The 15,215-nt window shown below is 65.1% G+C and overlaps 1 protein-coding gene across 1 annotated transcript; it reads left to right on the forward strand.

Annotated features, from left to right (window-relative positions):
* Positions 1-7,181: 7,181 nt before the first annotated feature.
* NPHS1 (NPHS1 adhesion molecule, nephrin) lies at positions 7,182-14,956 on the forward strand (the record flags this gene model as incomplete). The annotated part of the gene is made up of 11 exons (XM_049797609.1): positions 7,182-7,475; positions 7,582-7,759; positions 8,367-8,526; positions 10,226-10,494; positions 11,462-11,573; positions 13,235-13,398; positions 13,969-14,041; positions 14,118-14,326; positions 14,480-14,540; positions 14,652-14,698; positions 14,809-14,956. Coding segments are annotated over exons 1-11 (1,715 nt in total), but the record flags the coding sequence as incomplete, so codon positions are not given.
* Between the last annotated feature and the right edge of the window lie 259 nt (positions 14,957-15,215).

The following is a 15,215-nucleotide window of genomic DNA, read 5'->3' on the forward strand; positions in this document are numbered from 1 at the left end:
CGCCTATAGCTTATGGGGCAGGTTATGGGGCGGCCGTGGGGCTGACGGCCACAAGCCGCGCGGGTGCGACCCCCCGCGACCCCGGTGACGCCCCCCCCCCCCCGTGACCTCCCCCTCCCCCGCCGCCCCCAGTCCCGCCGGCGTCGGTCACCATCACGGCCACGCCCCGCGAGCCCCGCCCCGGCCACACCCTGACGCTCACCTGCCTGGCCGCCACCGCCCACCCCGCCCCCGACCTGCGCTGGACCCGCCAAGGCCGCACGTGGGTCACGGCCCCTGACCCCTGTGACCCCCTGACCCCTGTGACCCCCTCGTGACCCCCCGTGACCCCTGTGACCCATCGTGACCCCCCGTGACCCACTGTGACCCCCGCCCTCCCCAAGCGTCCCCGCATGACCCCAATGTCCCCACTTGACCCCAGTGACCTCCCAGCACCCCCCAGCCCCCTCCCAGTGCCTCCCAGTCCCCTCCCAGTACCTCCCAGTGCCTCCCAGTCCCCTCCCAGTGCCTCCCAGTAACCCCCAGTACCCTCCCAGTACCTCCCAGTGCCTCCCAGTGACCTCCCAGTACCTCCCAGTGCCCTCCTAGTCCCTCCCAGCCCCCTCCCAGTGCCCCCCATCCCCTCCCAGCCCCCTCCCAGTGCCTCCCAGTCCCCTCCCAGTAACCCCCAGTGCCCTCCCAGTAACCCCCAGCCCCCTCCCAGTACCTCCCACTCCCCTCCCAGTGCCTCCCAGTGCCTCCCAGCACCCCCCCAGCCCCCTCCCAGTGCCTCCCAGTCCCCTCCCAGTGCCTCCCAGTGCCCTCCCAGTACCTCCCAGTGCCCTCCCAGTGCCCCCCAGCCCCTCCCAGCCCCCTCCCAATACCTCCCAGTGCCTCCCAGTCCCCTCCCAGTACCTCCCATTACCCCCCAGCCCCCTCCCAGCCCCTCCCAGCCCCTCCCAGCCCCCTCCCAGTGCCCCCCAGCCCCTCCCAGCCCCCTCCCAGTGCCTCCCAGTGCCTCCCAGCACGCGGCGGGCGGGTGTCCCCCCCAGGCTGGTGGGGGAGCAGCTGCCCCCCAGCGCGGGCGCCTTCGGGGGGGTGTCGGTCGCCTCCCGCCTCCGGCTGCCCCTCGGCCCCGCGGATCAAGGCCAGCACGTCACCTGCCACGCCCTCAGCCCCGCCCTGGGCGTGGCGGTCAGCGCCGACCACCGCCTCGTCCTGCGGCGTGAGTGGGGCCTGGGCCGGGGGGGACTGGGAGGGCACTGGGAGGGACTGGGAAGGGGTTGGGGGGGGAATGGGCGGACTGGGATAGACTGGGAGGGACTGGGAGCAGACTGGGAGGGAGTGGGATAGACTGGGAGGGGAATGGGGGGGACTGAGAAGGGATTGGGGGGGACTGGGAGGGGACTGGGATAGACTGGGAGGGGACTGGTGGGGACTGGGAGGGCGTTGGGAGGGACTGGGAGCAGACTGGGAGGGAGTGGGATAGACTGGGAGGGGACTGGGGGGGACTGGGAGGGGACTGGGAGGGACTGGGATATACTGGGAGGGACTGGGAGGGGACTGGGATAGACTGGGAGGGAGTGGGAGGGGACTGGGAGGGACTGGGAAGGGGTTGGAGGGGGAATGGGGGGACTGGGATAGACTGGGAGGGACTAGGAGGGCGTTGGGAGGGACTGGGAGCAGACTGGGAGGGAGTGGGATAGACTGGGAGGGGAATGGGGGGGACTGAGAAGGGATTGGGGGGGACTGGGAGGGGACTGGGATAGACTGGGAGGGACTGGGAAGGGGTTGGGGGGGAATGGGGGGAACTGGGAGGGTACTGGGAGGGGGTTGGGGGGGACTGGGATAGACTGGGAGGGAGTGGGATAGACTGGGAGGGGACTGGGGGGGACTGGGAAGGGATTGGGGGGGACTGGAAGGGACTGGGAGGTGAATGGGGGGGCTGGGATAGACTGGGAGGGACTGGGAGGGGATTTGGGGGGACTGGGAGGGGACTGGGATATACTGGGAGGGACTGAGATAGACTGGGAGGGGAATGGGGGGGACTGGGAGGGACTGGGAGGAGATTGGGATAGACCAGGAGGGACTGGAATGCACTGGGAAGGGTCTGTGGGGCTCCTGGGGCTTACTGGGAGGCACTGGGAAGGGTCTGTGAGGTTCCTGGGCCTTACTGGGAGGCACTGGGAAGGGTCTGTGAGGTTCCTGGGCCTTACTGGGAGGCACTGGGAAGGGCCTGTGGGGCTCCTGGGGCTTACTGGGAGCACTGGGATGGCACTGAAATGGCACTGGGCCTTACTGGGAGACGCCGGGAAGGGCCTGTTGGGTTTCTGGGGCTTACTGGGAGGCACTGGGAAGGGCCTGTGGGGTTCTTGGGGCTTACTGGGAGGCACTGGGAAGGGCCTGTGGGGTTTCTGGGGCTTACTGGGAGGCACTGGGAGGGGTCTGTGAGGTTCCTGGGCCTTACTGGGAGGCACTGGGAAGGGCCTGTGAGGTTCCTGGGCCTTACTGGGAGCACTGGGGTGGCACTGAAATGGCACTGGGCCTTACTGGGAGACGCCGGGAAGGGCCTGTTGGGTTTCTGGGGCTTACTGGGAGGCACTGGGAGGGGTCTGTGAGGTTCCTGGGCCTTACTGGGAGGCACTGGGAAGGGCCTGTGAGGTTCCTGGGCCTTACTGGGAGCACTGGGATGGCACTGAAATGGCACTGGGCCTTACTGGGAGACGCCGGGAAGGGCCTGTTGGGTTTCTGGGGCTTACTGGGAGGCACTGGGAGGGGTCTGTGGGCTTACTGGGCCCCCCCCCCCAGATGCCCCCCAGTTCTCGGTGGGGGCGGGGGCACTGGTGGTGGCGCGGGAGCACGGGGGGGCGCGGCTGCCCCTCCTCGTCCTCGCCCACCCCCCCGTGGAGAGCTGCGCGTGGAGCCTGGCCGGCCGCCCCCTCCTGCCCGGTGCGGACTGGGAGCACTGGGAGGCACTGGGAGCAGCGGGAGGGGGAAGCTGGGGGCGCTGGGAGGCATTACGGAGGCGCTGGGTGGTACTGGGAAGCACTGGGAGGGGATCCGGAGGCACAAAGGGGGGGCTGGGAGGGGCTGTGGGGTTACTGGGAGGTACTGGGAGGGGGCTATGGGGTTACTGGGAGGCACTGGGAGCACTGGGAGCAGCGGGAGGGGGAAGCTGGGGGCGCTGGGAGGCATTACGGAGGCGCTGGGTGGTACTGGGAAGCACTGGGAGGGGATCCGGAGGCACAAAGGGGGGGCTGGGAGGGGCTGTGGGGTTACTGGGAGGTACTGGGAGGGGGCTATGGGGTTACTGGGAGGCACAGGGAGGGGGTCTAAGAGTGCTGGGAGGCACTGGGAGGGGGTTGTGGGGTTACTGGGAGCACTGGGAGACACTGGAAAGGGGCTGTGGGGTTACTGGGAGGCACTGGGAGGGGTCTGCAGGGTTACTGGGAGCACTGGGAGGCACGGGGAGGGGTCTGCGGGTTTACTGGGAGCACTGGGAGACACTGGGAAGGGGCTGTGGGGTTACTGGGAGACACTGGGAGGGGTCTGTGGGGTTACTGGGATCACTGGGAGACACTGGGAGGGGTCTGCGGGTTTACTGGGAGACACTGGGAAGGGGCTGTGGGGTTACTGGGAGCACTGGGAGACACTGGGAGGGGTCTGCGGGTTTACTGGGAGTGCTGGGAGACACTGGGAAGGGGCTGCGGGTTTACTGGGAGCACTGGGAGACACTGGGAAGGGGCTACGGGTTTACTGGGAGCACTGGGAGACACTGGGAAGGGGCTGTGGGGTTACTGGGAGGCACCGGGAGGGGTTTCCAGGGTTACTGGGAGCACTGGGAGACACTGGGAAGGAGCTGCGGGTTTACTGGGAGCACTGGGAGACACTGGGAAGGGGCTGTGGGGTTACTGGGAGCACTGGGAGACACTGGGAAGGGGCTGTGGGGTTACTGGGAACACTGGGAGACACTGGGAGGGGTCTGCGGGTTTACTGGGAGACACTGGGAAGGGGCTGTGGGGTTACTGGGAGCACTGGGAGACACTGGGAAAGGGCTGTGGGGTTACTGGGAGCACTGGGAGACACTGGGAAGGGGCTGTGGGGTTACTGGGAGGCACCAGGAGGGGTTTCCAGGGTTACTGGGAGCACTGGGAGACACTGGGAAGGGGCTGCGGGTTTACTGGGAGCACTGGGAGACACTGGGAAGGGGCTGTGGGGTTACTGGGAGCACTGGGAGACACTGGGAAGGGGCTGTGGGGTTACTGGGAACACTGGGAGACACTGGGAGGGGTCTGCGGGTTTACTGGGAGACACTGGGAAGGAGCTGCGGGTTTACTGGGAGCACTGGGAGACACTGGGAAGGGGCTGTGGGGTTACTGGGAGCACTGGGAGACACTGGGAAGGGGCTGTGGGGTTACTGGGAGGCACCGGGAGGGCACGGTGACCCCCCGCAGGCTCGGGCGGGTCCCGGGGGTGTGGCCCGTGCCCCCTGACCCCCGACCCCTGACCCCGCAGAGGGGTCCCCCCGCCACCACCTGCTGGAGGGGGGGGGCCTGGCCATCACCAACGTCACCCGGGGGGACGCCGGCACCTACGGGGTCGAGTGCCGAAACGCCGAGGGGGCGGCCAGCACCCACCTCCGCCTCCATGTCCACTGTCAGCGCCCCGCAGCACCCTATAGCGCCCTATAGCACCCCATAGAACCCTGTAGCACCCTATAGAACTCCATAGCACCCAATAGCACCCTGTAGCACCCTATAGCACCCCATAGAACCCTGTAGCACCCTGTAGCACCCTATAGCATCCCATAGAACTCCATAGCACCCCATAGCACCCTGTAGCACCCTATAGCACCCCATAGAACCCTATAGAACTCCATAGCACCCTGTAGCACCCTATAGCACCCCATAGAACCCTATAGCACCCTATAGAACCCTGTAGCACCCCATAGAACCCTATAGCACCCTATAGAACTCCACAGCACCCCATAGAACCCTATAGAACCCTATGGCACCCCACAGAACCCCACAAGACCCCATAGCACCCCGCAGAAGCCTGTAGCACCCCGCAGAACCCTATAGCAGCCCACAGAACCTTATAGCACCCCACAGCACCCAATAGAGCCCTATAGCACCCCACAGCACCACACAGAACCCTATAGCACCCTATAGAACCCTACGGCACCCCACAGCACTCCATGAAACCCTATAGAACTCTATAGAACCCTATAGCACCCCACAGCACCCTATAGCACCCTATCGAACCCCACAGCAGCCCACAGAACCCTATAGCACCCCACAGCACCCCATAGCACCGTATAGAACCCTATAGCATCCCACAGCACCCTATTGCACCCCACAATACAACCCTATAGCATCTCACAGCACCCTATTGCACCCCACAATACCCCACGGCACCCCACAGCACCACATAGAACCCTATAGCACCCAATAGCACCCAACAGCACCCCACAGAACCCTATAGCACCCCACAGCACCCCGCAGAACCCTATAGCACCCTATAGAACCCTATAGCACTCCACAGCACCCCATAGCACCCCACAGCACCCTATAGACCCTCATAGAGCCCTATAGCACCCCAGCACCCTATAGCACCCCACAGCACCCCATAGCACCCTATAGCACCCCACAGCACCCTATAGACCCTCATAGAGCCCTATAGCACCCCACAGCACCCTATAGCACCTAGAACACCTTACAGCACCCCACAGCCCCCAATAACCCCCCCCCCCCACCGTCTCCCTCCCCGTCCCCTCCCGCCCTCGACCTCTGCCCCCTCCCCCCACCCCGCCGACCTTTGACCCCCCGCTGACCTTTAACCCCCACCCGCAGACCCCCCGGCCATCGTACGGGCGCCCGACCCCGTGGAGGTGGAGGAGGGCGGCAGCGCGGAGCTGCTGTGCGAGGCCGAAGGCAGCCCCCTCCCCCCCGGCTGCCTCACCTGGGGGCGCCTCGTACGGGACATTGGGGGCGTCGGGGACGTTGGGGGCGTTGGGGACGTTGGGGGCGTTGGGGATGTTGGGGATGTTGGGGGCGTTGGGGACGTTGGGGACATTGGGGGAGTTGGGGGCGTCGGGGGCGTCGGGGACGTCGGGGGCGTCGGGGGCGTTGGGGACGTTGGGGACGTTGGGGACGTTGGGGATGTCGAGGGCGTTGGGGACGTTGGGGGCGTCGGGGGCGTTGGGGGCGTCGGGGACGTTGGGGGCGTCGGGGGCGTTGGGGGCGTCGGGGGCGTTGAGGATGTTGGGGACACGTTGGGGGCTTTGGGGACGTCGGGGGCATCAGGGACGTCGGGGACGTTGGGCGTGTTGGGGACGTTGGGGACGTTGGGGACACGTTGGGGACGTTGGGGGCGTTGGGGATGTTGGGGACACGTTGGGGGCATTGGGGGCGTTGGGGACGTTGGGGGCGTTGGGGACGTTGAGGGCGTTGGGCGTGTTGGGGACATTGGGGGCGTTGGGGACGTTGGGCGTGTTGGGGACGTTGGGGACACGTTGGGGGCGTCGGGGATATTGGGGGCGTTGGGGACGTTGGGGGCGTTGGGCGTGTTGGGGGCGTTGGGGACGTTGGGGGCGTTGGGCAAGTTGGGGGCGTTGGGGGCGTTGGGGAATGTTGGGGACGTTGGGGGCATTGGGGAATGTTGGGGACATTGGGGGCTTTGGGGGCGTTGAAGATGTTGGGGACGTTGGGGGCATTGGGCGTGTTGGGGACACGTTGGGGGCGTTGGGGACGTCGGGGGCGTTGGGGACACGTTGGGGGCGTTGAGGATGTTGGGGACGTTGGGGACACGTTGGGGGCGTTGGGGACGTCGGGGGTGTTGGGGCCTTTGGGGACGTCGGGGGTGTTGGGGACACGTTGGGGGTGTTGCGGACGTTGGGGGCGTTGGGGGCGTTGAAGATGTTGGGGACATTGGGGACACGTTGGGGGCGTTGGGGCCGTTGGGGGTGTTGGGGCCGTTGGGGACGTCGGGGGCATTGGGGACACGTTGGGGGTATTGGGGGCGTTGGGGACGTTGGGGGTGTCGGGGGCGTTGGGGACATTGGGGACGTTGGGGACGTTGGGGGTGTCGGGGACGTTGGGGACGTCGGGGGTGTTGGGGACATTGGGGGTGTTGGGGACGTCGGGGATGTTGGGGACGTTGGGGACACGTTGGGGGTGTTGGGGACGTTGGGGACGTTGGGGATGTTGGGCGTGTTGGGGACGTTGGGGACATTGGGGACACGTTGGGGATGTTGGCGACATGTTGGGGGCGTCGGGGGCGTTGGGGACGTTGGGGGCGTTGAAGATGTTGGGGACATTGTGGGCGTTGGGGACGTTGGGGGTGTTGGGGGCGTTGAAGATGTTGGGGACGTTGGGGGCGTTGGGGACATTGGGGACATTGGGGGCATTGGGGACGTTGGGGATGTTGGGGACGTTGGGGGCGTTGGGGACACATTGGGGGCGTTGGGGACGTCGTGGACGTTGGGGACACGAGGGGTGACACGGGGACACCGAGGCCACACGTTGGGTGGTGGGGGGGGGGGTGACACCGCCCCCCGCCGTCCCCCGCCGGTGACATCCCGGCGTCCCCGTCCCCCCGTAGGCCTCGGGGGCGTCGGGGGCGTCGGCCGTCCCCCCGGAGCTCCGCCCCGAGGGCGGGGTCTCCGTGGGCCGCCTCCGGGTGGTGGGGGCGCGGCGGGACCTGGCGGGACCCTACGAGTGTCGGGTGGACACGGGCGTGGCCCCCCCCGCCCGCGCCATCGTCCGCCTGGTGGTGCGCTGTGAGTCCCGCCCCCCCCTCCTCTGGGTGGGAGGGGTCTCTTAAGGGGTGGGGCGGGGCGGGGCAGGGGCGGGGCAGCCGATGGGAGGCTGGTTAATGGGGGTGGAGGGCGGGGCGTTCCTGGAGGGGCGACGCCCAAGAAGGGGGCGTTGGTGGGAGGGGGCACCCGATGGGAGGCCAACCAATGGGGGACATTCATGGGCGGGGCTACCCAATGGGGGGGGACACCCAATGGGTGATATCCATGGGAGGGGTCACCCAATGGGGGGGGGGGGGGTCACCCAATGGGTGACATCCATGGGAGGAGTCAACCAACGGGAGACACCCAAGGGACAATCATGGGAGGGGTCACCCAATGGGTGACACCCAATGGGTGACATTTGTGGGAGGGGTCACCCAATGGGGGGCCACCCACATTTGGGGACAACCAATGGGGGGACTACCAGGGAGGGGTGGGGCATCCGATACGGGCGACAGCCAATGGGGAAGGGACTGAGGCCGGGGGAGGGGCCCGGGGAAGGGCGGTTCCCAGAGTCACCCCAGGGCGGGGTTGAACCCCCGAGGACCAATCGCAGCCCTGACGCCCTTCCCCCTCCCCCCGCCCCAAGATGGCCCCGAGCTGGAGGCGGAGTCGGAGGCGGAGCCGGTGCCGGTGCTGGTGCCGGATGGGGCGGACACGGCTCAGCTGCGGTGCCGCGCCCAGGGCGTGCCCGGGGTGGGGCTGCGCTGGGAGCACCGGGGCCAACCGCTGCGCCCCGACAAGGCCAGGTACTGGGTCAAACTGGGCCAAACTGGGCCAAACTGGGACTAACTGGGTCACACAGATGTAAGGGAACGCCATCAGACCCAACTGGGATCAACTGGGCCAAACCGCGCCCAAGTGGGGTCCAACCGGGGTCAACTGGGCCCAATCAGACCCAACTGGGCTCAACTGGGCCAAACCAGACCCAACTGGGCTCAACTGGGCCAAACCAGACCCAACTGGGCTCAACTGGGGCCAAACTAAACTCAACTGGACCAAACCAGGGTCAACTGGGCCCAACCAAACCCAACTGGGACCAAATGGGGTCAACTGGGCCCAGCCAGACCTAACTGGGCTCAACTGGGCCAAACCAGACCCAACTGGGCTCAACTGGGCCAAACTAAACCCAACTGGACCCAATCAGGGTCAACTGGGCCAAACCAGGCCCAACTGGGCTCAACTGGGTCAAACCAGACCCAACTGGACCCAATCAGGGTCAACTGGACCCAACCAGACCCAACTGGGCTCAACTGGGCCAAACCAGACCCAACTGGGTTCGACTGGGCCAAACCAGGCCCAACTGAGCTCGACTGGGCCAAACTAGGCCCAACTGGGCCAAACCAGACCCAACTGGGTTCGACTGGGTTAAACCAGACCCAACTGGGCTCAACTGGGCCAAACCAGGCCCAACTGGGCTCAACTGGGCCCAATCAGACCCAACTGGGCTCAACTGGGCCAAACCAGGCCCAACTGGGCTCAACTGGGCCAAACCAGGCCCAACTGGGCCTAACCAGACCCAACTGGGCCAAACCAGGCCCAACTGGGCTCAACTGGGCCAAACTAGGCCCAACTGGGTTCAACTGGGTCTAACCAGACCCAACTGGGCTCAACTGGGCCAAACCAGGCCCAACTGGGCCTAACCAGACCCAACTGGGCTCAACTGGGCCAAACCAGACCCAACTGGGTTCGACTGGGTTAAACCAGACCCAACTGGGCTCAACTGGGCCAAACCAGGCCCAACTGGGCTCAACTGGGCCCAATCAGACCCAACTGGGCTCAACTGGGCCAAACCAGGCCCAACTGGGCTCAACTGGGCCAAACCAGGCCCAACTGGGCCTAACCAGACCCAACTGGGCCAAACCAGGCCCAACTGGGCTCAACTGGGCCAAACTAGGCCCAACTGGGTTCAACTGGGTCTAACCAGACCCAACTGGGCTCAACTGGGCCAAACCAGGCCCAACTGGGTTCGACTGGGTTAAACCAGACCCAACCGGGCTCAACTGGGCCCAATCAGACCCAACTGGGCTCAACTGGGCCAAACCAGGCCCAACTGGGCCTAACCAGACCCAACTGGGCCAAACCAGGCCCAACTGGGCTCAACTGGGCCAAACTAGGCCCAACTGGGTTCAACTGGGTCTAACCAGACCCAACTGGGCTCAACTGGGCCAAACCAGGCCCAACTGGGCCTAACCAGACCCAACTGGGCTCAAGTGGGCCAAACCAGGCCCAACTGGGTTCAAGTGGGCCAAACCAGGCACAACTGGGCTCAACTGGTCCAATCGGGCCCCACCCAGAGCCAACTGGGGCCAACTGGGCTGGCCAACTGGACTCAACTGGACTCAACCAGACCCAACTGGACTCAACTGGGCCCAACCAGACCCAAGTGGGCTCAACTGGGCCAAACCAGTCCCAGTTCCAGCCCAACTGGTGCCGGTTCTACCCCAGGTTCCAGGAGCACCAGTGGCACGAGGGGCCCTGGACCAGCAGCGTCCTCACCGTGGCCAACATCAGCCAGGATCGGGCCCGCCTCCGCGACCGGTACTACCACCACCGGAACTGGGACCAGTACAAGAACCGACACCGCTACCAGTACCTCAACTGGCACCAGGAGCCAAACTGGGACTGGGACCAGAATCAAACCCTCGGCGCCTTCGTCTGCGTCGCCCAAAATCCGCTGGGCACCGTTCGGCGTCGCCTCCAGCTCCGGCTCGCCGGTACCGGCACTGGGAGGGATATTGGGAGCACTGGGAGGGTACTGGGAGGCACTGGGAGGGATATTGGGAGCACTGGGAGGGTACTGGGAGGCACTGGGAGGGATATTGGGAGCACTGGGAGAGTACTGGGAGGAACTGGGGGATGTTGAGGACACTGGGGAGGCACTGGGAGGCTACTGGGAGCCACTGGGAGGGATATTGGGAGCACTGGGAGGGTACTGGGAGGCACTGGGAGGATATTGAGGGGCACTGGGAGGATACTGGGAGCCACTGGGAGGGATATTGGGAGCACTGGGAGGATACTGGGAGGCACTGGGAGGGTGTTGGGGACACTGGGAGGATTTGGGGGGCACTGGGAGGGATATTGGGAGCACTGGGAGGGTACTGGGAGGCACTGGGAGGGATATTGGGAGGTTACTGGGAGGCACTGGGAGGGTGTTGGGGACACTGGGAGGTTACTGGGAGGCACTGGGAGGGTGTTGGGGACACTGGGAGGATTTGGGGGGCACTGGGAATGTACTGGGAGCCACTGGGAGGGATACTGGGAGCACTGGGAGGTTACTGGGAGGCACTGGGAGGGTGTTGGGGACACTGGGAAGATTTGGAGGCACTGGGAGGCACTGGGAGGGATATTTGGAGCACTGGGAGGATACTGGGAGGCACTGGGAGGGATATTGGGAGCACTAGAAGGTTACTGGGAGGCACTGGGAGGGTGTTGGGGACACTGGCAGGATTTGGGGGGCACTGGGAGGATACTGGGAGGCACTGGGAGGCTACTGGGAGGCACTGGGAGGATGTTGAGGACACTGGGGGGGACACTGGGAAGATTTGGGGGGCACTGGGAGGGGTATTGGGAGCACTGGGAGGATACTGGGAGCTACTGGGAGGATACTGGGGGTTACTGGGAGGAATTGGGGGTCCCTGCGGTGAGGGGGGACCCCCCCTGACCCTCCCCTCCCCCCCCCAGATCGCCCGGAGCCCCCCCAAAACCTGCGGGTGTCGGGGGTCACCCCCACCTCCCTCCGCCTGGCCTGGAGCCCCGGATTTGACGGGGGGCTGCCCCAGAGCTTCCTCCTCACGTAAGGGGGGGACCCCAAAAATCTCGGGGGACCTCAAAACCCTCATGGGGACCCCAAAATCCCCATGGGAGACCCCAAAACCCTATGGGACACCCCAAAATCCCTTCGATTTCCCCCAAAATTCCTTGGGTGTCACCAAATGCCATGAAGACCCCCCCCCAAAATGTCCTGGGGACCCCCCAAAAACCCCCATGGGACACCCCGAAATCTCTTGGGTGCCCCCAAATCCCATCGAGACACCCCCAAACCTCATGGGGACCCCAAAATCCTCATGGGACACCCCAAAAACCCCACAGGAGACCCCCAAATCCCACCCAAAAATTCACGAGGACCCCAAAACCCTCATGGGGACCCCAAAATCCTCATGGGACACCCCAAAATTCCTTGGGTGCCCCCAAATCCCATGAAGACCCCCCAAAACCTCATGGGGACCCCAAAATCCCCATGGGAGACCCCAAAACCTGTTTGGGACACCCCAAAATCCCTTGGGTGCCCCCCAAAATCCATTGGGTGCCACCAAATGCCATGAAGACCCCCCAAAATGTCATGGGGACCCCCCAAAAACCCCCATGGGACACCCCGAAATCTCTTGAGTGCCCCCAAAACCCATCAAGACACCCCGCAACCTCATGGGGACCCCAAAATCCTCATGGGACACCCCAAAAACCCCACAGGAGACCCCCAAATCCCACCCAAAAATTCATGAGGACCCCAAAACCTGCTTGAGACACCCCAAAATCCCTTGGGTGCCCCCCAAAATCCATTGGGTGCCACCAAATGCCATGAAGACCCCCCAAAATGTCCTGGGGACCCCCCAAAAACCACCATGGGACACCCCGAAATCTCTTGGGTGCCCCCAAAACCCATCAAGACACCCCCAAACCTCATGGGGACCCCAAAATCCTCATGGGACACCCCAAAAATCCCTTGGGTCCCCCCAAAATCTATGAGGACCCCCCAAAACCCTCATGGGGACCCCACAAAATCCCCATTGGAGACCCCAAAACCTGCTTGGGACACCCCAAAATCTCTTGGGTGCCCCCCCAAAATCCCTTGGGTGCCCCCAAAACCCATCAAGACACCCCAAAACCTCATCAGGACCCCAAAATCCCCATGGGACACCCCAAAATCCCTTGGGTGCCCCCCAAAATCCGTTGGGTGCCACCAAATGCCATGAAGACCCCCCAAAATGTCATGGGGACCCCCCAAAAACCACCATGGGACACCCCGAAATCTCTTGGGTGCCCCCAAAACCCATCAAGACACCCCAAAAACCCCAATGGGGACCCCAAAATCCTCATGGGAGACCCCCAAAATCCCTTGTCTCCCCCCCAAAATCCTTTGGTTCCACCCAAAAATCGATGAGGACCCCCCAAAACCCTCATGGGGACCCCAAAACCCCCGCTGGGACCCCCCCCAACTCCATTTCCGGCCCTGTCACCGATGGTCTGCATCACTTCCGGTCCCGCCAGGCCTCATTTCCGGTCCTCCCCGGGGTCCCGGCCACACTTCCGGGTCCCCCAGAATCATGCCTCCCCCACTTCCGGTCGCCGCGGGGCGATGTCACGGAAGTTCCGGTGACGCCAAGTTCGTTTCCGGCACGGTCCGTGCCCACTTCCGGTCGGCCCACCCCCCACTTCCGGTCTCCGCCCCCTTTCCAGCGCGAAAGGTGCCGGCGCCCCGCCCCCCGCCGCCACGCTCCTCGTGCCCGGCTCCACCCTGACGCTGGAGGGGCTCCGCCCTGCCACGCCCTATGACGTCGCCGTGAGGGCGCGCAACGACCGCGGGGACAGCGCAGCTGCCGTCATCAGGGCCGTCACTTCCGGTAACGGGACAGGCGGGGCCGGAAGCGGGGCCGGGGACCGGAAACGGGTAGCAACCGGAAACGGGGAGGCCAAACCGGAAGTAGGCCGGAGACGCGTCTCTGGGCCGGAAGAGGATAGTGGAGTGACCCGGAAGCGCCACCGGAAATGCTCCCTTCCGGAAGTGGCTTGGCATATGGAAGGGGAGGGGAGGGGTAACCTCTCACCCGGAAGTTGGGGGCGGGGGGGGGCTGGCGTATTTTGGCGGGAAACGGAAATAACGTGGCACGGACCCGGAAGTTAGGCGGCTGGACCGGAAGTGCGTCCGGCCTGCCGATGAAGGAGGGGCCTGGAGGTGGGCGGCGGCCCCGGAAGTAGAAGCAGAACAGGAAGCGAGCGGAAATACCTCTGGATGGGGACCGGAAGTGGGCGGGCGGGAACCGGAACTGAAGGTGGGGGAGGCCTCGGAGCGGGTAGCGAGCGGAAAGACCTGTGGAGGGTGACCGGAAGTGGGCGGGCGGGAACCGGAAGTGAAGGTGGTGGCAGGCCTGGGAACCGGAAGTGAGCGGAAACACCCGCTTTCCCTCTCTCAGAGCTGCCCGAGGATTCGGTGGCGGAGTGGGAGGAGCCGGCCACGCCCCCTGCAGGTGAGTCCCCGCCCCTGAGGCCCCTGGGAAAGGGTTGGGGGAGGGGGAGTCGGGGCGTCTTCTCCGCTCCCGTCGGCCATTTTGTCTCCCATCAGGCTTTGCGTTTCCCCCCGCCCTGGCGGGGGCACTGAGCGCCCTGGGGGGGCTCGTCCTGTTGGGTCACGCCGCCCTGTGGGGGGCGTGGTGGCGGCATCGTCGACGACGTCACATCCGGGGGGCGGAGCCGAGCGTCGGGCATGGGGAACCGAAGGCGGGGTCACCCAACGACTACGGTCACGTGACCGCCCCGCCCGAAAGCTTGGAGGTGAGGGGGGGGAGGGGGGGGGGGTGACCCCACCTTGGGGGGTGGGGTGACCCAGACATCTGGGTGTGGCCCTCCCCTCCCCCACCCATTTCCCCCTCCCCCCCCCCGGGGGGTCTCAATGGTATTTCCCCCCCCCCCCCCCAAAAAAAAAAGTTGAGCTCTACCGGGTCATGGGTGACCCCCAGCGACCCCCACCCATGGGACCCTGTTGTGGGTGAGTATAATTTTGGGGGGGTGGGGGAGGGGTGTGTCCCTCTGCCCCTCCCCCCACACTCCTCCCCCCCCCCCCCTCTTTTTTTGGTTCTTTTTTTTTGGTATCACCCAGAATTCCACCCCTACGAGGACGTGGCCGAGTGGGGGGGCTCCGAGGAGGTGAGGGGGGGGGTGTCCCTTGGAATTATGGGATGGGTGGGGCCATGGGGGCGGTCCTTAGTTCTCTGACCCCTCCCCCCCCGCCCCACCCCTCCCCCCCCCCCCCACAGCTGACCCTCCCGGATCTTCGCATCACCGCCCAAGGGGAGCTGGTGTGAAAAAGAGGGCGGGGCCCCATCGGCAAGACACGCCCCCAGCCGGACACGCCCCCTCCAAGAAGCCACACCCCCTCCGCCCTAATAAACCCCGCCCCCCTAGGCGGGGGAGGAGCTTAACTGGCTTCTGTGTTTTTAAAAGGGGGGGGGGGGAGATTCACGGATGACACGCCCCTTCTCCAAATGACGTCACTCACTGCAGCCAATCAACAGGGTTTATTTGGGGGGGGAGGGGGAAAGGGCCACGCCCCCCCCCCTCCCCCTTTTCCAGTTTAAACCAGTTTCTTCCCCAATTTGGGGTCCTCCCTCTGGCCCCCCCCAATTTGGGGGGGGACCCCTTTGATCCCGTCCCCCAATTAATG

This window comes from Accipiter gentilis, unplaced genomic scaffold, assembly GCF_929443795.1.
Source record: "Accipiter gentilis unplaced genomic scaffold, bAccGen1.1, whole genome shotgun sequence".
Taxonomy (NCBI): domain Eukaryota; kingdom Metazoa; phylum Chordata; class Aves; order Accipitriformes; family Accipitridae; genus Astur; species Astur gentilis.